Genomic DNA, 26,233 nt, shown 5'->3' with positions numbered 1-26,233 from the left:
CGATCTTTTGTGCCAAATTTCATTTTAATATCTTTATTTATGGCTTAGTTATGACACTTTATAGGTTTTCGGTTTCCGCCATTTTGTGGGCGTGGCAGTGGGTCGATTTTGCCTATCTTCGAACTTAACCTTCTTATGGAGCCAAGAAATACGTGTACCAAGTTTCATCATGATATCTCAATTTTTACTCAAGTTACAGCTGGCACGGACGGACGGCCAGACGGACAGACGGACGGACGGACAGACAGACATCCGGATTTCAACTATACTCGTCATCCTGATCACTTTGGTATATATAACCCTATATCTAACTCTTTTAGTTTTAGGACTTACAAACAACCGTTATGTGAACAAAACTATTTTTTGGCGTTTTTGCAAAACATTTAGATCGCTGTTAAGAGTCTAGTATAAACCCGCTTGATACTTAAAATATTAAACAAAATGTGGTTGAGCCATAAGAGATGTTGAGATCTCTCGCTATTTCTCTGATGCATTAACAGGGGTGGATACATGAGGCAAGTTTTCGATAACTTCACCATCCTCACTGAATATTTATGCCACTCAAATATTTGTGTATGTGCTAAAAACACTTCTGCTATAGTTTCTACGATTTCGTGGTCATGATTTCATTGGAAACGTAACACTTAAAACAAACTCCTTGATCAAAGCATACACTAATTTCCATTTTTATATTAAACTTCACAGGACCATGAAAAAATGTTGCACCAGTTTAGGAAAGAATTTTTAACGATTCGGTTTGCGTTCGCAGTTCAGATGGATCAGTCCCAGTCAAGTTTGAGTTTTAGGGTGATGTCAGAGACGAAGCTGAAACAGACACGAAGACTGTAACGATAAGACTTTAAGGGCAAAGCGTAACGAGCTCTTGTAGGGTGTGGTTAATACGTCCTCAAATACATCAAATTAATGAACAAAGGAAAGTAAGCCAAGTTCAGATAAATTTTATAACTACGCAAAAATAAACAGTCGACTGTATCCTTAAGAAAATTGTAAAAGTTCGTGTAGCACAACAATGGTTCGCACGCTTCCGATCTAAAAATTTCGATGTGAAAGATGCACCTCGTTCTGGTCGATCTATTGTAGAAAAAGTCGATGAAATTATGGAAATGATTGGCCCGGATCGTCACATAAGCAGTCTTGGTATCGCTAAGGAACTTAGCATTTATCATCAAACGGTTTTGAATAATTAAAAAATGGCTGGCTAATATTTGTGAAATATTTATGGACCAAATTAACATTTGCGATTCTTGGTGAAACGAAATGAAATCGAACCATTTTTGAAGTGAGTAGTAACATAAGACGAAAAGTGGATCAAATACGACAATAATGTGCGAAAAAGATGATGGACCAAGTGTGGTGAAGCATATCAAAAGGTCGCAAAGCCAGGATTGACGCTTCAAAAGGTTATGCTGGGTGTTTGGCGGGATTGGAATGGTATCATCCACAATGAGCTGCTCCAAGAGACTAAAACAAACTATAGAAAAAAACGGCCAGAATTGATCAACAGAAAGGGCTTCGTCTTCCATCAGGATAACGCTAGACCACACACATCTTCGATGACTCGGCAAAAACTGGGAGAGCTTGGCTGGGAAGTTTCGATGCATCCGCCATACAGCCCCGATCTTGTACCATCGGGCTACCATTTGTTTCGATCAATGCAGAACTCCCTTAATGGCTTCAAGAGAAGGCTGTGATAATTACTTGTCGCAGTTTTTCGTCGAGAAGCCAGAAAATTTTACACCGATGGAATAATGTCTCGAGCGGAAAGATGGCAAAAAGTGGTCGACCAAAATGGTACATATTTGGTTCATTAAAGTTCATTAAAAATATAAAAAAAAAATAAATAAATTGAAGTTTGCTTAGAAATACGAAAGAATTTTTCAACTAGCCAATATTTTGACATCTTCGAAATTGTGCTTTAATGCTAAATAAATCGAGAAGTAGGTTAACAGAAATATTTGAAAACTTGGCAGATCTCTCTGGTACTTATACATATATATATATATCTCAAAGCTAATAAAGTTAAGGAAAATGGAGTGGAAGTTTTTAAGATTCACTATCCATCCTTAACGACTTATTTTTAAGCACAAATACGAACTATCTTGAGTGCAGTGCGATGAAGTAGTTGCATTGTCCCATTGTCTAACCTAACTTAAAAAGTCCAATCTAATCCATATTACTTGAAAATGTTACTGATGTATAAAAATGCCCTCGTTGATATACAGTTGGTTTGTAAATAGGTGTTTGTATTTAGGCATCCATCTAATTAATAAGCTGTTTATTAAAAGTGTTGCATGCATATTATTGTAACTCTACTGTAGCACTCGTACGTGACTGAGATAAAGACTCTGCCCTAGAAGAAAACTGACGTCAAGCGAAATCATTGGCCTTATTGATTATGTTTGTCAGAAGAGAACCTACCACAATGAGTGCGCTACTTAAAAATGTTACTTTAAGAAAATAAGAAGAGAGAAAAGGAAAATTTCCTCCTTATTTTATAAATTGTGAGGCCAATGTGCAAGTCAACGGTCGTGGTAGCATAAAGTTTGTGTCATAAACTCATCACGTAAGCATTTTGGTCGTTCATAGAATGGTCGTATATAAAGTTAGATAACGAGCAATGTTTTTTATAAAAGTGATGGATAATTAGATCATATATTTCCTCATTGCTCATGCTTTACATGTGTTGAGTTCAGCCAATACTCACGAAATCAGCTCGGATTACTCGATTTTGAAACTTACATTAATGGAAAATGGTTCTTTGATCATCCAACTGAGAAGTCATGTCAGTCTAGTAAAGACATCTCAGTGCTTTTAAGTTGAAAGCAAGCCGATATTAGTCTGTAGTATTTTAGACTAAACTCGATTTAGCCGTTTGTTTGGCTGTATATACGTGAACTTCTTCTTCTTTTCTGGCATAGACACCGCTTACGGGATTATAACAACAGCGCGTCAGTCGTTTCTTCTTTTCGCAAGGTGTCTTAATCTTCCTCTGCTTCCCCCGGTGGGTACTGCGTCGAATACTTTTACAGCTGGAGTGTTTTCGTCCATTCGGACGACATGACCTAGCCAGCTTTTTAATTCACTGAACTATGTCACTGTCGTCGTATATCTCATACAGCTCATTGTTTTATCGAATGTGATGTTCGTCATGGCCAAATCGCAAAGGACCATAAATCTTTAGCAGAATTTTTCTCTCGAAAACTCGTAACGTCGATTCATCAGATGCTGTCATCGTCCATGCCTCTGCACCTGTCTCTTATACACATCTAGATGTGTATAAGAGACAGATCTCATACAGCTCATTGTTTTATCGAATGTGATGTTCGTCATGGCCAAATCGCAAAGGACCATAAATCTTTAGCAGAATTTTTCTCTCGAAAACTCGTAACGTCGATTCATCAGATGCTGTCATCGTCCATGCCTCTGCACCATATATCAGGGCGGGGATAATGAGCGACTTATAGAGTTTTGCCTTTGTTCGTCGAGAATGGACTGTACTTCTCAATTGCCTACTCAGTCTGAAGATAGTTGTGGTTGGAGTTGATGCTGATTTCAAGATAGACGAAATTATCTACGACTTCAAAGTTATGACTGTCAACAGTGACGTGGGTGTCTAGTAGCGAGTGCGAAGACTGCTTTTGATAGATGACAGGATGATTTCGTCCTGCTCTCGTTCACCACCAGACCCATTTGCTTAGCTGCCTTATCCATCCTGGAAAAAGCAAAACTAACGGCGCGGTTGTTAAGGCCAATGATATTAATATCATCGGCGTAAGCCAGCCCTGGATGGTACTAGCTTTTTAGATATCTCTGAACATATGATACAGATTAGTTATACATATACTTACTAAAAGAAATGCACCTGTGAAGGGTATTATAACTTCGGTACCGCCATAGTTAATGTTTCTTCATATTTTTTATTGTTATGAGCCTTTAGAGGACTCATTGATGGTTTTTTTACTTTGTAGCAGTCGTTATATGACTAAATAAAAAACGCCCCAAAAAATTGTCTAAATTATTAATTAAAAATTTTGAAATAACTTTTCGTTTTTCTTCTTTCAGGGCTTATCGTGAATGGCTTCATAAATGTCGTCATTACGACTATCGAACGACGTTTCGGACTGCGCTCTCGTCAAACGGGTCTCGTCGCCAGTGGCTACGATATCGCCTCTTTCGTTTGCCTGGTGCCTGTCACATATTTTGGTGGACGTGTTGGTGCATCAAAGCCAAACATTTTGGCATGGGGCGTTATTTTGATGGGCATTGGTTCGTTGACATTTGCGCTGCCACATTTTCTAGTCAGTAGTTATCGTGCAACAATGAGCGATAGTAATGTTTGTCAAAGCACCGCTACAAATGGGACATATTACGAGGTAAATATATCTATGTGAGAGATTGTATATACTATATATATATGTATGTAACATATGCAGCTGGAATATAATTAGTGACATTAAAAAAAAAAAATAACGAGAACTACAGTCGAACTTTTGTGGGACGAAGCTTTCTTTATAACGAAATAATTTCCGAAACTCAAAATTTCCTTTGATTTTATGTATGTTTCCCTTTCCTTATAATGAGTTTCTCTTTTAGCGGGATTTCTTTACTACTACGATTGTTTTTTACGTCCTAACTCTCATTTTCGTTCGTTTTGAATTTCTCTGTAAGGAAGACCCCAAAAACTCATCGCTTAAATACCTTCTCGCGACAGTAAAATTGAAAGAGATACTGCAATATATGGTGCTCTTTAGGTTGTAAGATTTCTAGAAGTCATAGCGTAGGAACTTGTAATCTAGCGAAGAATCAATATTTACAAAAACTATTGATATGAACTTAGAAGACAATTCAAAAGTAAAGTCAACTCATCATAGAGATAGATAGAAGAAATGAAGGGTTAACTTTTGACTTTATTTATCATTATGATTTAGTTGACAAGCCTCAATAATTGCACACTCAGTAACATGATAATATGCGAAATAACGGTGCCTTTGACTAAAGAAAACTAGATACCTTAAAATTAAGTTCTCGCATGTATCTTTATCCGTATCCTTTTGATTCGTGTTGGCATTGAATCTAACCCAGGTTCGTAAGAATTTTTCAGCTGCGTTTGCGCAAAATGGCTCTACAAATGGCAATTAATGTAACTTTTGGAGCCATCTTAAGTCTTGCTCATGGAGAAAAATAATCAAAGTAAAGGAGAATTAAACAGGGGACTGCTCAGGGTAGTGACCTCTCCCCGCTACTGTTTAATCACTATATCTCTAAAAACCCAAATCCAAATCGCAGTTTCGTTCTGAGTACTATAGCAGTTTAAACTCTTACTCAACTTATATCTCGCATGCAATGAGTTAATATTACGTTAGGTAAATATGTCGACTACTCGTGAGGCCGTGAGTGCCGATCAGACAGTGTGCAGTCTAAACTAGAAGGTTGAAGTTGAGCTCGGACGAAGCTTACAGATCAGCGCTCAAATGTACGAAGACAGGAGGGATTCCTTCTCGTTTTCATCCTTGCCCGAATATTCTTGCTTTTATCAAAATTATTTTATTCTTATTTTTTTGATATTTAAAAAATCATTGACATATTGAACTTCCATCATATTAAATTAATTATATAAGTCGTTTTTTATTTAATAATACAACTGGTAGCATATAATAAAAGTTAACTAAATACCGTTACAAAGACTTGCAGTTCGGAAGCCGATACATTTGCTGAGCAAGAGAATCTTTCTTGGACCGTGTGGTTGTTCTTTTTGGCGCAGTTGCTGCATGGTGCCGGCGCTTCGCCGCTCTTCACCCTCGGTGTCACATATATCGATGAGAATGTCTCCACGAAGATGTCCTCTGTGTATTTGGGTAAGTAAACTGCTTTTGCGGCTATTTGTTGCCAACTTGCAACATTATTGACAGTGCAACGCAGCAAAGAGATAAAGAACAAAAGAAAAAACAACCAAAATAAACAAAATAAATCTTTGAAAATATTTAATAAAAATTGAAAACTTTATGCCTCACACGATTGCTTGACTTCGGCGGTTGATGTGGTCGCTTTGCGTTGCCGACTTTACCCATACACGACATAACACGATTGGCCCAAAGCAATTGGCAGTCACGACAACAAAAACAGTCGGCACAGTCAGCCGGCAATCAGTAAATATGCTGATAAATAGACAAGCAGCCAATAAAGTAGCGTGTGAGCGCTGGTGGATAGCACGCAGCCAGACAGACGGACAAACAGACAATCAATTCAAAAATAGTTGTTTGTTTGCGTGAGCGCATATTTGTGACGTTATTGGCCTCGTCAAAAACAAAAAAAAAAAAAAAAAAAAAACTAAACTACAAAGGACTTTTCTTGTTTACGCACACGACAACAGACAATGCCTCCTGATTCCGTTTGATGGAGCGTTCATTTTCTTCGATTTGCGCCAGCGAGCGGAAATATAAGAGGGTCATATGCATGAGCACTTGGGAGTGCTCCTCTTTCTCTTCGCCTGTTAGCCATTGTGGCAATTTGAATAGTGTCGGTGTGACCCACTTTAGGTGGTGGAACGCACTTCTCCACTACTGTCATTTCACACTCACATGTACTCAAGTTCCTCTACTTAAACGCTGATTCAGGATATTTCACCCAACGTTTCTCATTGTGCGGGTTTCCGCTTCGGTTTCGCAGCATCACAGCCGGTATATGCGACTGTTAGGGCGTTGTGCCTTGCGATCCGCCTGATAGTGGGTAAATTTATTGGCGACACTCTGTTGATGCTATCCAGATCTTATGTGCAAATTATAAAATATGCTCCATGACTCAATTGCCACGCCGTTAGTTAAGCAATGCTCGCACATTTCAATAAAGTTGGGAATGTTTGGTGACTATTTTTGTTTATCTCAATTGTTTCTGAAAGTAAAAGACTTATAACTGAATTGGCACAAAGAAAGTTAATTTATTTTATCAAATTATTTTGACAATTTCGATATGATTTTGTATTTGTGCTTTCAATCTATACTTATGTACTATATATGTAAATGCATTAGGGTTGTGGTTGAATGTGGAAAAAGGAAATTACTGTATCCTAATTTTTCCAGCTCCACATAGTACCAACATTGATACGCAAATATTAGGGAGAGTGCTTTGCAAAATTCATATATTAGAACCCAATTAATCCAAATATTCGGAGACAACGCGAAAAGTTTGAAAGTTGATAGGTACGATGAGTCCATTTAGCGCTGGATGCGCACATTTAATGCACTATCCCTGGACCTTATTCATAATTTTACTATTCCGTTGTATCGTTGTACTCAAACCATTGGTGCTCTCAATGAAACTACTTACAGTACCCCGCCAACCCATCAGAAACAGGAACATTATTCATATAGTTTTGCGTTCAGAGTCAAATAAAAAAGAAATTATTACGATATGTGAATTCAATTTTTTTTATAGTATTTATTTGAAATATCATCTTTTCATAAAATTGAGAAAAACTTAAATTTTTTTAGTATTTGGTTGGCAAACCTTTGTTTTTATTAACATTCACCATTTGAGGCATACTATTCAAACAAATATCATCATTATTTTTAAATCTGGATCATTTAGGCACACATCCTTTATGTTATCTTTGAGTGGGGCTATTGCGGGACTTTTTCTGGAATATACCTTCGATTTAAGGATCGTTCAATAGTTTTCGGTGGGGCTTAAGTCGGTTGAATTGGCCGCCCAAGGTAATATATTGATATCCAAGTTGTGAAGGACATCAGGTCTTCGTCGGGAGGTGTGGCAAGGGACCTCAGCGTGTGTATAAGTTGTTGTTGTTGTTGTAACGGCAGAGTTCTGCCGAGTTGACAGTCCTTGGCCGGATAAAAATCCGGGTCCGTTCCGGTTTCCGTAGATCCGACCGTCGTGGGAACGGAGCGTGTGTATAAGTGTACTGGGCTGCTGAAGGGTTCAGTCCTGCTGAATATGGTACAAAAACATCTTGAAGTATATTCGTGTACTGCTCACTAGTCGTCGTTTCCTCAACAAAATAAATTGGTCCAGGATCTTCCACCAATATGCAGCTCTAAATCATTACGTTGGGGGGATATTTTACCGTTTTTTGAATGCACTTCTCTACATAAAGTTCACACGGTCTACAACGCACAAATTGAATGGGTTCTGTCACTGCTTCTAGCCGGCCTTCGTCGCTAAAGTTAATCTTTGCTAAGGAGAAAGTCATGTTAAATAGCAGCATAACTTTGAATGGGGGACTTTCATCACTTTTTATGTTTACCTTGTTCCAATCCACCTTTGTGTTGTTCTGCGGTTCTGCGGCTTTTATTAGGTTTTTTTCTGAAAAAATGCGTTCAACTGTTCTTTGCGATATTTTTTCATGGACATCACTTAACTTCTTTTAAATTTCTCTAGCTGGTTTGCAGCGCAATTACAGAGTGGACCTCATTACTTTACGTCGAATGTGCTCAGACATTTTACCATTTTGGGCAGCATTTTGCCGCACACTTGCGCGACCAACGGTACAATATTTGAGTGCGTGTACAATTTTCACTACTCGAGTAACAGTAGCTGCACACATTCCAATTTTTTTTTTTTTTTTTTGTTATTTTTATGTAGGATGTACTTTTATCTTTTAAAATTTACATTTTTTATTGCTTATATTATAATGCTTCAGAAAACTTAAAAAATAAAATGCTTAAATAATAAATAAAACTCTGGAATCCCTGAAATAAAAGTCAAACACCTATAAAAAAAAATTCGGTTCCCTCCACTACGCCACTCAATTTATCTCTGATGAGTCATAAATCACAAATGCTAACTCCAAGTGAAGTAAATATTTCAATACAATTTCGTATTTAAGTCCCGCTAATTGCAACGGTACATTTTTTTAATATCTGACACGTGGTAACATGTAGTGCACAGTCTACTTGATGCTTAGGCGGTGGAAAAAATTCAAATTTTTCGCCAGCAAACATTCAAAAATACATATATTTACCCTGTTTCCAATGGGTTGGTGGGGCACTGTATATCCTTTATTCTTTTTGAGGACAGCAATTCCAGGTTAGGTGCCTGATGGGTTCCAAGTAATTTTTGTAGGCTCTATTAGAGCCGATCATTCTCAGGGAAAGTGTAAAACGATTTCAGTATTCTCTTCTAGCTTGCAGCTGCGGCAAATATTCTTATAAGGCAGGCTTATTTTCAGAGCACGCTTTTTGAAAGGTCAGTGTCCCGTCATAGTAGCTGTATGTCTGTATATACTATTTCTGGACCGTTTTAATAAGTCCTATTATCAAGCGCTGCAATACTTGGACTGTATTTGTTTTGGTATCTTACAACTTTTTATTCAGTTCCATCTGCTTAGATCTATTTGTTCACAATGAAGATACATCTTTCTTTACTGCATTAACTCCGAATCGGATTCGTCTAAAGAGGCCCTCTGCTTTTTCAACTTGTTTGCATTTTCGTTGCAGCAAATATTTCTGCAACCGAGAATCCAAATTTCGGACAAGTGGAGTTGTCCACTCAGTGTGTCAAAGCCTTCCAGTAATTGTTTAAAATGCTGGCAAAGAGGCGTCGACAAGACCAGCAATACCTAATAGCTACCCATGTAGTTATATGGCTGTTTTCCGTTCATAGTTATTCAATAGAGCTCAACATGCCTTCTCTATACCTAATACTTCCGCTTGGAAGATGTTGGCTGATTTCGGTAGACGGATATAGATAGAAATGTCAAGATGGAGTTATTATCCTCCTTTCTTCCTAAACATCGTCTCCATTCACTTCTAGAGGGTAACGTCATCAGAAAGGTACTATTAATTTCTAAGATTGAGAGGATGTGAATTGATTTACTTAGGTTTAGGTTGTTCAGGTTGGGAAAATGTCTTTAATCTCTCCGATTCCAAACTTCCAATTTTATTCTTTTAAAAGCAGACTTTGCTGCTACTTTCCGAGAAAATTTTTAAAACTATTTGTTATAGAAAAGGTTCTCCAAAATACCAATGTAAAATTGTATGCTTTTGCTTTGACGCATTTTGGTCCGCCTTCGTTTTTTGTGTCAAAATTGCTTACGTTTAACCAAAAATATCATCACGTTGACATTGTTCAGAAGAAGTTGACTCAGACCGCGACGACTCAGATTAACTCCAGATGATCATAACTGATGACGAATCATGGCAAAAGGCATTATGGCATGAAATCCACAGCTGAATCAGCCCAGTCGAAGCTGCCGCATGAGCCAAGAGCGATAAAGCGTGCCTAGTTAGGTCGAATGGAAAGGTTTTGCTAATAGTGCATTATGAGTTGTTGACAAAAGGTCATACGGTCAATAAAGAATGTTACTAGCAAGTTACGTGCAATTTTTGCGAAGCACTGTTTTACAGATGATAATGCGACGTTGTTTTTCGAATGATTTTGGAACCAATCATGCTTTCACTTTTCTTAAGCCCTAATGATATTTCAAAATGGTTTTCTCTGATCCTTCTGATATTCAAATTAAAGTCTCACCCACGGTAGCATGACCGCTTTCTAGGAAATCGGACAGTACCCAATATCGTTTAGAATGTATTTACAAAGAACATTTGCTGATGCTTTTTTGTTCTGTTTTGGTGGATGTATGTACATACATCTATTTGAGAATATTCTCCAATAATTTGAGGCTCGTCTGGAAAGTAGTTTTGGACATATTACCGTATTTGTAGTGATAAGTTTTAATTTAGAATAATCCACTCCTAAAACATTGAACTGTTTTCTTCTCGAAAAACTGTTGTCAGAGCGGGGGAAGGAATGGCTGCACCGAACGGCTTTCGAAGCTGAGTCAGGAATGGTCGAAGGAATACGGTTCAGTATAATTATACCATTACCATTCACAAAATTTGAGAAACGGACATGTGTCACAAATTAAAATTTTTATAGTCTTTCGCACCTGTATTCATCTCTGACGTTTCCTTCATAAAAATAGTTATTAAAATTTTTGTCCTAAGAATTTTTTTCTGTATACCACCAATTGAATAAGGTTTTTAGGATACTAAAGCATGCAATATTATGATCTTTTTGAAAATATGCTGTTCAAAGATCGGAGTGTTGTTCCCAAAGAAACTGATAAATTTGATTTTCTTAACTATGATAGATATGTGGTACACAATTTCATAGCAAGTCTCGGTAAGAACTTCGGCGTTACCACTCGCTCTTTACCACGAAGTAATTTATAGATTATTATTTGATTTGGGTTACCATATTTTACACTGCAAAATTCTTAAACAAAATTTACACATGATGTAGAGTTCTGTTCGCTGTTGTATTCTTCTATTATAATTGCTTTTATAATTTTAAAGCCGGATATAAACACCTCCATCTCCTGTGGATTTGTAATGACCTAAGCAAGCTTATCGCAATAATTGTTGTAATAATTCATTTCAGGTATCTTCTACACGATGGCGATAATTGGCCCTGCCGTGGGTTATGTGCTTGGCGGGCAGCTTTTGCTGATTTATACCGAGTTCATGACGGTGGATGCCTCTGAGTAAGTACTAAGCGTAAGAAAACCACATGCAAATGCGTGGAAAAGCAAAAAAAAAAAAAAAAAAAAAAAAAAAAAAAAAAAAAAAAAAAAAAAAAAAAAAAAAAAAAAAAAAAAAAAAAAAAAAAAAAAAAGCCATTAAATAACTGCGGAAGAAAATATCAACGTACTGTTTGTTTATTTGTCTAATTTTGTGGTTGCGTGCGATAAGCGTAAATGTCGAGGTGAGACACTGTTGACTGTCAGTTGCTGCTGCGGGGGGGCAACGGAGCATGGCTACAGGTGTTTTCCTTTAACGCGCTTCGCCAAGCCAAGTCAGGTCGTTTCCATGTCATAATAAATCCTTTTCGAAGCTCCGCTGGATACAGTGGTTGCGACTTTGTCACCAGGGACTCATAAAACAAATTTCTCCACTGTCATCAATGTTGTTTATGCTTATGCGGCGCTGACAATGCTGCGCTGGGGTTCATAAGCTCTGCCGTTGTCAGTGTCATGGAAGTGTGACTGTAACTGTTAAATGCTGAGCGGGTGTCGGTCCTGTTGGCGGCTCATCCCTTATTTATTGCCAAGGTGATGTTGATAGAAAAACGCACACGTTTGCAATTGAAAAGAAATCATTTCTACGTACTTAGAGAAATTACAATGATGGTAGAAAAGTAAGGCGGAACATTATACATGAAGTTTTTCTTTGTTGCTCATGTTTGTTAAACAGTTTTTCTTTGGTATTTAAAAAATATAGAATTTCTAGCATTACTTTTAAGAATAATTTCGTCTACAGGCAAAGCTCTTCTTTTTCTTCATTGGAAGGAAAAAAGCTACAAGAGTCTGTAAAGTTATATCTAGGAGAATATAACGTGATACATTACATGTGGTGTATACTTAAGCTTCATTAATGTGTACGCAACACTAAGCGTATAACTATTTGTCTTCATTTTTCTATTTCATTGGAGGTTCATATCTTCGAAATATCCGATGATAAATCAATAAGTAGAGCTGGAGTGTTTTAATCCATTCGTGACTCTTAATTCGCTGAACTATGACAATGTCGTCACTTACATATGTGTCTCATATAGCTCATCGTTCCATCGACTGCGGTTCCGGAGAATATTTCTCTCAAAAACTCGTAATGCCGACTCATAAGATATTGTCATCGTCCATGGCTCTGCATCATATACCAGGACAGGGATGATGAGTGACTTGTAGAATTTGGTCTTTGAGCATCTAGAGAAGATGACTACTCAGTCCGAAATAGCACCTGTTGGCAAGAGTTGTTCTGTGTTGGATTTCGATGCTGACTTTGTTGTTGATGTTAATCCTAGTTCCAAGATAGACGAAATTATTTACGACTTCGAAGTTATGACTCACACAGTGACACACTACGAACAACAGTGATGTGGGATCCTATTTGCACGAATCTTTTCCAAGACTTGGGTCATGGTAAATATCTAGTCAGTTGTTGATTTTCCAGGCCTGAAGCCACACTGACAAAGTCCAATCAGTTTGATGACGGTAGTCTTAAATCTTTCATATAGTGCGCTCGATAGAACCTTATAACGTACTAGTGTTTATAAACCATCAATAAATCACCTCTGTTGCAGACATTTTATTATTATGTTCTTGGCTTTTCTCTTACAACTAGCTTTAATTTCAGTTATGTGGTGGTGACGATAATCAATAGCTTCCACATACGGTTTAATTTGTCGACTAAACATTCATGATTTAACTCTATTTCACTTTGAACTTCTTAGCGTGTCCCCCTTTGACATTTTTTAGCTTTAGACAGAGAACGTACATTTATAGAGAAGGTTCAGGGTGTGCCGATTGTCAAAATGTTCTTCTTTTTGGAGGGGTTGAGTTTTCTATTAGTGGATTTCACCACAAAAATATTATTAGCGGATTTTACCAATATTTAACATGAGGAGGTCGAAAATATTGTAGCAGAATTGAGCATTTTCATTGTTAAATGAGAAAAGTGATGCTAATTTCAATGTTTACAAATGTACGCTTACAAATTCGCGTATTTACAATGCGCAAACGACTATGGATATCATTTAAAGATATTATGAAAGATATAAGTATGTATTTGATATCAAAGCATATAAGCATATATGTACATATGTATGTACATATGTGCAATTTGACCCTTTTAATGATGAATCCCATTAAATATGTTGAAATGTATAATAAAGTCATATTTGTATTACCTACATAATATTTAATTAATATACATAGTAGGTATGATAAGTTATATATTTATGTATGAATTTATTTTCTTTAGAAGTTTTGATAATATCTTATAACCAAGCCGATGCACAGATTCACATATGCATTTAATTGCGTGTACATGTAAAAAGATTCTAAAAAAACCATATGCATAATGTTCATATATTCATATATGTATGTATGTAATTTTGTGTGCACGTAAACAAATTTGAAAGAATCATACTGATAATGTTTGTAAATTTGTCTACACACAACTTTGTATGTAAATATATACACCCGACAGCATTATATTGTTGGTAGAAACTCCGAGCTGTGCGGTAAAAAATAAACGAACGGCCGCGATTGTCACCACTTCCCTTGACGCTGTACAGCTTCGCCCACGAACCAGTGTAAATATGTATGTTTGTGTGTGAGCTTGCATACATCTTCTTCATCTTAATTGGAGTAGACACCGCTTACGCGATTGTAGCCGAGTAAACAACAGCGCAACAGTCGTCTCTTCCAGGTGATTTTCCACCTCGTGGAGTGGAGGTCTTCCCCTTTCTCTGCTTACCCCGGTACAGCGTCGAATACTTTCAAAGCTGGAGTGTTTTCGTCCATTCGGGCAACATGACATAGCCAGCGTAGCCGATGTCTTTTAATTCACTGAAATATGTCAATGTCGTCATATATCTCATACAGCTCATCGTTCCATCGAATGCGGTATTCGCCGTGGCCAACGCGCAAAGGAACTTTTCTCTCGAAAACTCGCAACGTCGACTCATCCGTTGTTGACACCGCCCAAGCCTCTGCACCATATACCAGGACCGGAATTATGAATGACTTATAGAGTTTGGGTTTTGTTCGCCGAGAGAGGACTTTGCTTCTCAGTTGCCTACTCAGTCCGAAGTAGCACCTGTTGGCAAGAGTTACCTTGGGTTCGATTTCGAGGCTGGTATAATCAGTTTGTTGACGGTGGGCTTTAATCTTTGACACAATACGTTGGATAGAACCTTAAACGCGATGTTGCAGAGGCTTATCCATCGGCCCCCGCCGCTTTGTTGTTCTTTAGGCGGGTAATTGCTATTCGAACTTCTTCATGGTCGGACAATGGAATTTCTGCTCCATCGTCATCGATTGGGGAATCGCGTTCGCCTTCTCCTGGCGTTGTGCGTTGACTGCCATTCAGCAGGCTGGAGAAGTGTTCTCTCCATAATTTAAGTATGCCTGGGCATCGGTGGCCACTAAGAAGTGAATGGCGATCAGAGAACTTTCCTCACTTGCGTGAACTTCTGCACATGACTACATCCTCCTTAACATACAACGATTTTAGCTATTAACTGTTATCATGGTGCATACTAAAAACTGTTCCCTGGGTTTCATCGGAAGTTCGAAAATCTTTAAATTAGGTATATGGGGGTTTAGGGAAATATTGACCCGATTCAACCTATTTTCGATACACAGAGTTACTATTTTCAGGAAGGATTATCTCTGAATTTCATTTGTATTTATTATACATTTACCAATATTTTCGGTCAAAAATCCCTTATACTATATTGGAAGAAGGCGTGGCTGTAGTCCGATTTCGTCAATTTTCGCGCTGTCACATAAAAATATGAGAAGAATGTCACGTAGTAAATTTAATCGTAATTCCAACGGGTCCCAAGATATGGGTTATGAGCGACACTAAAATCTCCGGGAAGGACCTCTCCGAGCCGTTCGATACCAAACGAGGTTACAGACAAGGCGACTCCCCTATCGTGCGAGCGTGCATACATATCGACGCAAATTTTTGCGAGCCGCGTAAAAATATTTCAGAATTACAAAATATTTTGTATATTCCTTGACAAATACAGTCAATCCCGGTTGTACATATGCCACAATTAAAGATACAGATTTTTATGGTTTGTTAAAAAAAAAAATATAATATGGTACATAAGCGACTGCGGATATTTAAACGAGTCGTACTTAAGACAATAATTTCTATGGTATTTCAAAAAACAAAATATAAATATATAGCCTATAATATAGGCTATTTTAAGCGGAGTACTACTTAGCCGGGATTGACTGTACACATGAATCAGAGGAATATTGAATATTTTTGTTGAAACATTTCTTGACTTGAAAATCGACAAATAAACTATGTTGTCAATTTTATTCCAATATATTGTTTGTCAAAAAAGTCTTGCGGTATTTTTTTTATTGAACTTTCAATTGTTCATAAATTTTTTTTATGATTGATAATTTATAAAATTTTGTGAACAATTGAAAATTCAATAAAAAAAATACCGCAAGACTTTTTTGACAACCTAATATCATATATGTGCATATAGCAAATTATATTACATTATCAAAGATAAGAATTATTTAAAAAGTAGCTCATTTGCCCATTAACTACAAAAATTGCTTGGAGAATTGCATAAATTAAAAAATAATGTTATCAATTTTGCATGAATTCATAAAAATTCGCAAAATGATATTCATATCAATAGATATGATAGCATGTTAGCGTATAAAAATATAATATAAGCCAAAAGGCCAACATACGTCTGTAATAGCAATGTATATTTCTGAGCATAATTTTCATTGAATTTTCTGCTCTCTTCAGACATTTCTGTTAAAGCTTCTCCTGCCGAGCCAAAACTGGTGAAATCCTCTAATAGAAAATTCATGGCTTTTGACAGTTCACACGCTTGTCCGTAGTTGGACCTTCTCTATAAATGTACGTTCTCTGCTTTAGACTTAGAGTTTGCATGAGCGGATCAAACCAGAACTAACCTGCGTTTTTACCAAGGACTGTCAACTCCACACCATATCCTCAAATTACTTCAGAAATGTGTTCTGCTGCTACAAGTTCGCCCCACCATTGCAAAGCTACACCTACAGTGCGGGGTCGCTAGATTTAATTCCTTTTTCTGCGTTGATAAATCGAATGAAGACAGAGTTGAAGGGCACTTCTGTTGGGTTGTTTTAAAAAACAACACATCTTGTAAAATTACACCACTTTATTTTAGCTATAACAATATAAAAGTAGAGTTGAAATAATATATTCTTGGCTGTGTCGACTTGAAAGAGCCATGCGACGGTAAGCAGTTTCTCGACATGCTGATCGCATTCGAACGGGGCTTATATGGTATGGAATATGCATATCGTCACCTGAAATGCAAAATAACGTATCATCAAAAAATTCGAAATTGAGTGTCTTATTGATTACGCTTCACTACTTCAAATTACATACATAATATTACATATGCTCAACATTTTCAGATTCTGCACTCAGATATAAACCAGTTTTAACCAATAATAAAATTTTTCTTCACTCATGTTCCATTTTATTTCCTGTTTCATTCATGGTACAGTGCCGAAAATGTTGTTACGTTATTTTGCATTTCAGGTGACGATATGTATCTTTGTTGTGAACCGCTTGTTGTAAGTTAGAATCCCTCAAACAAAACCTCTTCCTGCAGAAATTTTGTTTGTAAGGTTTCTTTTTTTTAAATATTACGGATAAACTACATTAAAGTATTTTTTCTACCTATTGAGGCTTTTTAATGAAGAGTTACAGCAGCTCACTCTCAAAAGTTGATATTTAGTATTGGACGCAAATCGAAATCCATAACCAGGAAAACTCGCTTTTTATCCTTTTCGAAAGTAGTTCTATGAATGTCGCACAGAGTGTAAGATCAGACCCAAACTAGTATTTAACCATGGGCATTAGCTAGTATAAATGCCATTAGAACAACAAAAACATTTTTTGACACTATTGCATTGGAGAAAATAAGTAGACAACCGCTAAGCTTCAGCCAAGAAAAGGATGAGGAGGTCTTCATCTATAATATGACTTCTGCTCTATAAAATGTTTTTGTAAAAGAACGCAGTATTCAAGCCAGACTTGAAGCATTAAGACTTTTAATTATTTTCAGAAAATCGTTTGGCAATATTGTATTCAGGTTTTGTCCGGAAAGTAATAGGACCGAGTCGATTTCAAATTGCCTCTTTGTCTCGGGATCATGCTCAAAGATCCATGACTCGTCACCTGTGATTACGTTATCCAAAAATCACACATGTTCAAATTTTCTTGTGACACTACGACTCGCCGCAATTTCCGGTCGTTAGTAAGCACTTTTGGGACCATCTTCGCGCACACCTTCATATGCAGAGACCTTCTTCACCAACATCCGGGCAATTAAACCAATACTTAGTTGACGGTCTCAGTTCAAAATTTTGCGCGCGCGAGTCACAATGTCGGTGTTTGTCGAAGTCGCAGTTCTCCAATAAGGCCTGGTGCCACCGAAACACACCAATTTTTGCTAAAGCAACATATGAGTAAGCCTGCTTGATCATATCAAACGTCTCTGTCGCAGATTTACCGAGTTTCACACAGAATTTAATCGCTTACCTCTGCTCTAACGAACTCTGCATTTTCAGCATGCACCACTCATAGAAACACCAGGTGCTCGGAGACACCAGCCACTCGTTCGTTAGTTAGGAACGCTCTCTACCGAATCCAGTTGGTACGCGCACACGCTCCGAAATACAGTCGCGGCGGAAGAAAATCAGTCCTTTTACTTTCCGGACAAAGTTAATAAAGTAATTTTGTAATTAAATCTTGTGTCCAGGTTTTAAGAAGATATTTTTTAATATAAAATTGAAAAGCATACTACAATAAGCTTTTTAATATAAAAATATTTCTTTTCTAACAGCTTAGGTCTGACAAGTTCCAGCAAGGTTTGGATTGGCGCTTGGTGGATTGGTTTCATTTTTGCAGCGATTGCTTGTTTTCTACTCGCCATACCAATATTCGGTTATCCATCATCACTGCCGGGAGCTAAAGAATTGCAGCAACAAAAAGTGTCTGAAGCCTACAATGCCGATGGACAGAAAATTGAGCAGCCATTCACCAAACTCAAAGATATGCCAAGCGCACTACTATCATTGCTGAAGAATCCCACATTTTTCTGTCTGAATATGGCCGGTGCCACAGAAGGTCTAATAATCGCAGGATTCGCAGCCTTCCTGCCTAAACAAATCGAGAATCAATTCAGTATTTCGCCAGTTTGGTCCGCGTTATTAATGGGAGTCATTACAGTGCCCGCAGGTGGCGGTGGCACTTTCCTCGGCGGTTATCTAATTAAAAAATTTAAACTAAACTGCGCCAATATTATAAAAATGTGTTTGATTATGACAACGATTTCGGCTTTCTTCACCTCTTGCTTTTTGCTTTCCTGTCCGAATTTGGCGTTTGCGGGTGTCACTACACAGTATCGCAGGGAAGTGCTTAAAGGCAGTGTCAAGGAAATGACAAATTTGACAGATGGCGTGGAGCGCTCTTACTTGGGCATGGAGCTGCAATCGAGTTGTAATGTGGAATGTGGTTGCAGTAAATTAAATTATGAACCGATTTGTGGCACTGATGGTATTCTGTATTATAGTCCATGCTTCGCCGGTTGCCAGGAGGAATACCATATGAATCAGGTTAAAATTTACACGAATTGCTCGTGCATCGATAAGCAAATGTTTGATGATGGTGACGGTCCAGATGCCACGAATGTGATGTGTAAATCCGCTTGTCATTATCTGTCGTATTTCGTGGGCTTGTGTTTTGTGCTGATGCTCTTTACATTCCTGTCGACTATGCCGGCACTGTCCGCTACACTGAGGTGACTACTAAAAATATATATTGCATTCGATTATTTTGAAGTCAATTTCAGTTTTTATGTTACTACTTGTATTCTTGAAACATGTTGCATAGGATTTTATATGTCTAGTTTATACTCAAGCTTCAAAAGAGTTATATGTCCACCTGCCTTAAAATTATCGAGATCGACATATAAGATTAGAATGGATTGATTACCGGAGATATGAATGTCTCTCAAACTTGAGTCAAATGTTCGATATCTACAAGAGGCTTCGCACTTTAGGCAGGTTAATATTCCAAATGGGCATATTCGAATCATTACCAAATTAAATGGTCCCGCACAATATTCCACAATATTCAATAATAAACAAATTATTTCATAGACTTATACTGTTGTTTAAAAGTGGCAACAATCAGTTATATAAAGGTGGAAATTCCCTAACCAGTATTTCCATACATGTAAATCTTAGTAGAATGATATGCTAGGCTTAGATGTACGGGCCTGATAAGATTCATTTTTAAGAGAGGGAAATACCAAACCTCACACGCATCTTGACTAATAAATTTTTTGCGCAGCTGCTCCGTATTACAACTTTTATCCTAACATCGGAATTTGACTCATACCAAATGTAGATTCCAAGTGTATCCAGTTCCTTCTCCACCTGATCTTTCCCACAAAGTGGAGGTATTCCTCTTCCGCTGCTTCCCCGGCAGGTACTGCGTCGATTACTTTCCGAGCTTCGGTGTTGCCATCCATTCGGACGATATGACTTAGCCAGCGTAGGCGCTGTTTTTTAATTCGCTGAACTATGTACATATGTCAGAGTCGTCGTATTTCTCATACAGCTCATTGTTCCATCGAGAGCGATATTCGCGGTTACCAATGCGCAAAGCACCATAAACCATTTTCTCGGAAATTCGTAAATCGAGTCATCATGTTGTCATCGTCTATGTCTCTGCTCCATATAGCAGGACGGGAATAATGAGTGACTTATAGAGTAGTTAACTAATAAAATATGGAAATCATTTTGAAATTTTTCAACTCACATCAAAAAGTTGTCTCAATCGATTTACGTGCTGAATATGAGAAGATCCAAATTTCGGTGTAGTCTCCGTACAACTAACATAATTTCCGGTCCGCTAGCTCTAATATGATGAATATAGGTTGAGGTTAATAATATAATATAAATATTCTTCTTATAATATAAATATTTAGGATATAATAAATGACTTTCCAATAAGAGTGATATGATTTCTTAAAAAAACCCTAATTGTTAAGAAAAGTCAAATGATTTTTATTTAATGTGAAGAGCAATCGATACAATTAAGTCTTGAATGGAACATCATGAATAGCACATTAAATATTGATTTCTAAAGCTTGAAGAGAGCCTGGTTTATTGCTAAAGACCAATGACTTTAAATAACTCCACAAGTAGTAGTACAATGGTGTTCAATCACAACTAATTGGAGATCATTCAATGTCAAAGTTTCTTGAAATAATCGAATCTTCAAACTTTTCTCGCAATAATTCGGCTGTTGCATGTGAGGTGTGTGGCACGTAGCCCCGTCTTGTTGAAACCAGATGTTTTCAGGATCAACTTCTTCAAATTGCGGCCATAAAAGGTTGGTTATCAGCGATCTATACCGTCTCGATTGGCAGTAACGGTGTCATAGACGCAATTTCGAAGAAAGTACTACACACTAAATTATCAATTTATGTAAATTTAATGGTTGTTAATAAATAATTTGTGGATTTTCTTCGCACTAGAATCGACAGTTTTGTTTATTTACTGCACCATTTAGAAGAAAGTGAGCCTTATAGGAGAAGATGATTTTCTTAAATTTATCGTTATCGTTTTCAAGTTGTTCCAAAGTAAAATCAGCAAATTCACGACATTTACGGTGGTCCAATGGCTTCAGTTTTTGAGTGAGAACAATTTTATATGGATGCAAGACCAATTCTGTTTTTAAAATACGTCCGGTTGTGGCTTGAGACAGTTCCAATCCTTGAGAACGTCATGGTGTCAGTAAATTGCCTACAAACTTCAGCAAAACTTGCCTGAACGAACTTAGAAATCATATCATCCCTATTGAGAAACCGGGTACTAAATATACTGAAGAAGCTAAGTGGGTACATGATCTATGTTGTAAGTTATGAATATACCATGCAAAAACATATAGATTTTTTCAAATAACAAATATCGAATTCACTCACAAAATGCTTATACTCTTCCAGTATGTTGCTATAAAGCAAATGAAAATTTTAAGTTACTGTAATGTAAGTGTTTTAACATTACTCTGATTCCTATGTTATCTACTTTTCATACAGCACAAATTCCACATGATTCTTTCAATTTCCATTTTATTAATTAAACAATAATGAATATATTTGGATAAAACTTTGCACAAATAGTGAAGTGTGCCACATTTGGGTAAAAATTGTTCAATTCGGACAACAACTATTCAAGCCCCAAGTCCTGAATAAGTGGTTCGCAGTTAGTAATGCGACTTTTTTGTCGAAAATATCGCCCAATGTGTGAGATATACATATAATTGAAAGATAATTGAGAAAATCGTTTCCTGTCAATAGTATGTCTGTGTATCAAAAATGGTTTGAATCAGATTAATAATTCCTTTGGTCCCCACGTCATAATGTTAATAGTTAAAATGTGATTTTTGATCAAATAATCGGTCACAATGATGCCCTTCGAATGTTGGATTTTGAGCAATTTTTGGTCGTCGGTCAATTTGTGCGGAACAAAACATGCACACAACTTTTGTAAGCCCAAATACTCGGTCAAAATGCGTTAAATCGATGTTTTGAAGATGTTCAATTCCATTTCCATCAATCTCAATGATGATTTCGGCTGATTTTTGATGAATTCACGTAGAGTTTCGATGGAATTTCCGGTGATCACGGATTTTGATTGGCCTACGGGATAGGCCATCATCGCCATATACTTGTCTCATCAATTGAAACGTTTCAGTAAAAGTTTTACCAATTTTAAAACAAAATTTAATGTTGGCTCTTTTTTCTTATTATTCTTATTTTCGCACCGATAACACACACTGACTCTTAAAACGAAATAACTTCACTTCCAATCAATGAAATGTCATGAAATTCTCAGTGTACAATCGATAAACATAGCATATTCTAACGCACCAAAGGCCCTTTTTACTTTGGAACACACCTTGTAGTCTAACGGTGTGATATCACACGATTTTGGTGSCCAATCAACCGGACCAAAACGTGAAATTTTCTGCTCACCGAAGTTTTCTCTCCATAAATCCATTGATTGATGCGATATGTGGGAAGTGGCGCCATCTTGTTGAAAGCAAATATCTCCGAGATCATGGGCTTCAATTTCAGACTTTCATATACCATAGTTGGTTATCTTGGCGTGATAACGGTCGCCATGTACCGTTACGTTCTCACTGACATTATTTTCGAAAAAATACCGATGCTTCCACCGGCTCACACACCACACCAAATTGTTGTGTTCTCTAAATGAAATGCCAGCTCTTGAATTTCATTAGGTTGTTCTTCGTCACAAATGCCACAATATTGCTTGTTTACATACCCATTTAGTCAAAAATGGATAACCTCGCTGAACAAAATTTGGGTTGAAAACTTTGTTTCTTCTTTTACCTTTTAAAGAGCTCATAGGGAGAAGTGATGTCGCTTAGGAAGCTGTATTTTGTAGGTTTTCAATTTAAGATCTCAACGTAAAATGTGCCAAATGCGCCGAATCGATTCTCTGCTATATTTTCTTTACTGCGTGAAAGAAGAAGAAAGGCTATTGAAAAAGTTGCTCTTCTTGGATAACCCGTTATTAAAAACGTGTTTAAAGATAAACTGATTGTCTGATAAAACTGAACTGATGTTAGAAGGTTCTACCTCTAAGACTATTTGACTACTAACTATTGAAAAAATTTAAGGATTATAAAGACTTGGCAATATCTGAAAATATTTCCCTGCTTTTGATCATTGCAAATTGAGAGTGTATAAAGTGTTCGGTGACACACGCACTTAGCGATTCCTTATTTGTTTTCTAATTAATTTTATATTCAAAATGCGTTTAATTTTATATTTTATTTATAATTTTTGTTTCAAATTTTTTCTCCTTTTAATGCTCACTGCACCTTTACTATACACATATGATATTTTAATCACAACAACTTCAGGTGTGTGCGCGACGATCAGCGTTCCTTTGCCCTCGGCATACAGTGGATAAAAGTGCGGCTTTTCGGCACTATACCAGCGCCAATGATTTTCGGCAAGCTCATTGATGATTCATGCATTCTTTGGCAGGAGACTTGCGATGAAGACGGCAGCGGTGTGGGGGCTTGTTTGGTCTACGACAACTACAATATGAGCAAGTGAGTAAAAATTAATATTATAAAAAAAAACAAAAAACATAATAATGATTCTCATACATTTTAGGTATATGTGGTTGCTGGCGCTGGTGGGCAAAACGCTGTCTGTTATATTCTTCTTTGGCGCACTGTGGTTTTACATACCCCCCAAAAAGTCAGCGATTAACAGCGATAACTCACAGACTGTAAACAACAGCACCGACATAACGAAAGTGGCCACGGTCGAGGCCAAATGAATCAAAACTACTTGAACACATCCCCACGCATACATACTCGTGTGCACATGCGAGCGCATGCATATAAGTTCGTTTATTTATACATATAAATGTGTGTGCTCTTGTTTAGAAGGAAAACTCAAAACAAAAACGTAAAATCAGTTTCTCCTCGCATTCTGCCCGCTCACCGAAACTGGAAATGTAAACAAAAACGAAAGCGCATCAAAACAATTCGGTGGTTCGGCAGTTCGGTATATGCAACACACACACTTGCTTTACACGTGCAGTCGACTTATATGTATTATGTGCTACCAGCTGATTACAGTCACGGCTATAATAAAGGCTATTTATATATTATATTTTAGAATGTACTCTTTAGAGTTCTTATAATGTTAAGAGCAAGCGTAACTTTGTAACAGTAGTTTTCTAATATTTGTATAATCAATAAATATTTGTGGAAAATAATTTATTGTTTACCAAATTTTAACGTGCACTGTGAATGTGGTAAAATCAAAAAAACAAGGAGACCAACAGCTGTAGCTAAGTACATATGTGTGAAGATTCAAACAGAAATCTCTTCCAAGAGCTTGAAAAATTGAAGGCTTGTTCTCAGCTGAAACGGAAATTCGTTCTAAGTGCTGAACACTGTCAGTAGGCCCTATACACGTTTCTCCCATCTCCCATGGTAGATGCGAACCTTACCAAACCAGTGAATAAAACCAGAAGGAAGGCAATCGCCCAGCAACCGACTTCCTTAAACTTTACCAGATCATTGATAACCATGATCTAGAAAAGTGGCCAGGGAACTCTCCATGACAAGATGTCCACATTTTACTACACGTACTACTCCATTCCGCCACGATCGCAGACAAATTTGAAGATAAAATGCTTAAAGTTCGATTCAACACCAAACTTATTCAAAGCCGCAATGATTGCTTCCGTCAAAATGTCCGGTTGGTTCTCTCGTACCAAGTGACAAGAGTATGCATGAGAGTTCACTGACATGTCCTTCTAATATTCATGCTGTGCCCTCTAAACTCTAGGAATAGGAAATATACCCCAATCTAATTCAGTTCACAAACATATCGACAAAAGTAAAATATAATAAAAAGTTACAATACTTAACTGTATTGGTGGACTCTCAAAAACGCCCTAGAAAAAGTTTAGAGGCTATTACAGAAACAATATTTTGAGGAGCTATTGTTGTTGTAGTGAACAGCTAAAGCCTGATGGACAGCGCTAATTTAAACTGAAGTCACTTAATAGAAGGTCCAGAAAACGGAATGTTTTGAAGGGTTGGAAACGAACGGACGACGATGAAAAAGGAAAGCGATTATAGGTGACTTGGTTATGTGATGCGTGTAAGGGGTGGTTAGTATTGTGCGGGGAATCCGATAGGAGTGCGTTATACAACTTAACCAGGAGCATAAAGGCCTCACCGTTCAGATACTCAATGTGGAATATCAACGGACATACAATAATTATCCGAAGAACAGTGTACTGGCAGGTCTATGTCTTCTTCAACTGCGTCCTACTACATCCAGGCGACCATATTGGTTTGCGTATGAATGGACGGTCGAGTTCCCAGCAATATTCTTCAATACTTCACCAAGGTAGTGCCTGCTAGCGACTTACGGATTCTGTTACTACTCTTTAGCTTTAGAGAAGGGATTTTCCAGATGTAGAAGTTAAACAGTAGCAGTACCAAAAGTGTTCGTCCCCAAAAAGTTTGGTTGATATATGTATATATGTATATATATTAGAGGTTCGAGAGATGTCCATACTAAAACTATTAGACCATGTCTACCCCTCTCTAATGCGATCCCCTTTCCAAATTACGGTTTTGTATCTTAGTTTCCAATGCACGGCTTTTTGAAAAAACTTAACAACCGCATTTTTGAGCACTCAAAAAACCGATGTATAAAAGGCAACCTACCTACTTATAAGACTCTATATCACAATATGTTTTAAGTGATATAATTAACCGTTAGGTAAACAAGCCATTTATATATTGTGACAAAAAAGCATCCGAAAATTGTAATAAAATTCCATGGGTTTATAATGTAAAAAAGTTGATAAGACTGAACTTAATTTATTCTTCTTTACTGGCGTAGATACCGCTTACGCGATTATAGCCGAGTTAACAACAGCGAACCAGTCATTTCTCTTTGTTCGCAACATGGCGCCAATTGGAATTGCAAGCGAAGCCAGGTCTTTCTCCACCTGGTCTTTTCAACGGAGTGGAAATCCTCTGCTTCCTCCGGTGGGTACTGCGTCGAATACTTT

General features: G+C 37.3%; 1 protein-coding gene across 2 annotated transcripts in view; it reads left to right on the top strand.

Annotated features, from left to right (window-relative positions):
- LOC108965375 (solute carrier organic anion transporter family member 4A1) overlaps nt 1–24,412 on the top strand; it is a 39,997-nt gene extending 15,585 nt beyond the window's left edge. For both annotated transcript variants that reach the window (XM_018927729.1, XM_018927730.1), the window contains 6 exons: nt 4,084–4,394; nt 5,705–5,876; nt 11,416–11,518; nt 18,421–19,377; nt 23,541–23,735; nt 23,800–24,412. In XM_018927729.1, coding sequence (XP_018783274.1) covers nt 4,084–4,394; nt 5,705–5,876; nt 11,416–11,518; nt 18,421–19,377; nt 23,541–23,735; nt 23,800–23,968 — 1,907 coding nt within the window. In that variant the 3' untranslated portion in view covers nt 23,969–24,412. The remainder of the gene's footprint in view (nt 1–4,083; nt 4,395–5,704; nt 5,877–11,415; nt 11,519–18,420; nt 19,378–23,540; nt 23,736–23,799) is intronic.
- Nucleotides 24,413–26,233: the final 1,821 nt, after the last annotated feature.

Source organism: Bactrocera latifrons, unplaced genomic scaffold, assembly GCF_001853355.1.
Source record: "Bactrocera latifrons isolate USDA-ARS-PBARC rearing strain unplaced genomic scaffold, ASM185335v1 scaffold_14, whole genome shotgun sequence".
In the NCBI taxonomy this organism is placed as follows: Eukaryota; Metazoa; Arthropoda; class Insecta; order Diptera; family Tephritidae; genus Bactrocera; species Bactrocera latifrons.
This window is presented reverse-complemented; position numbering and strand designations above follow the sequence as displayed.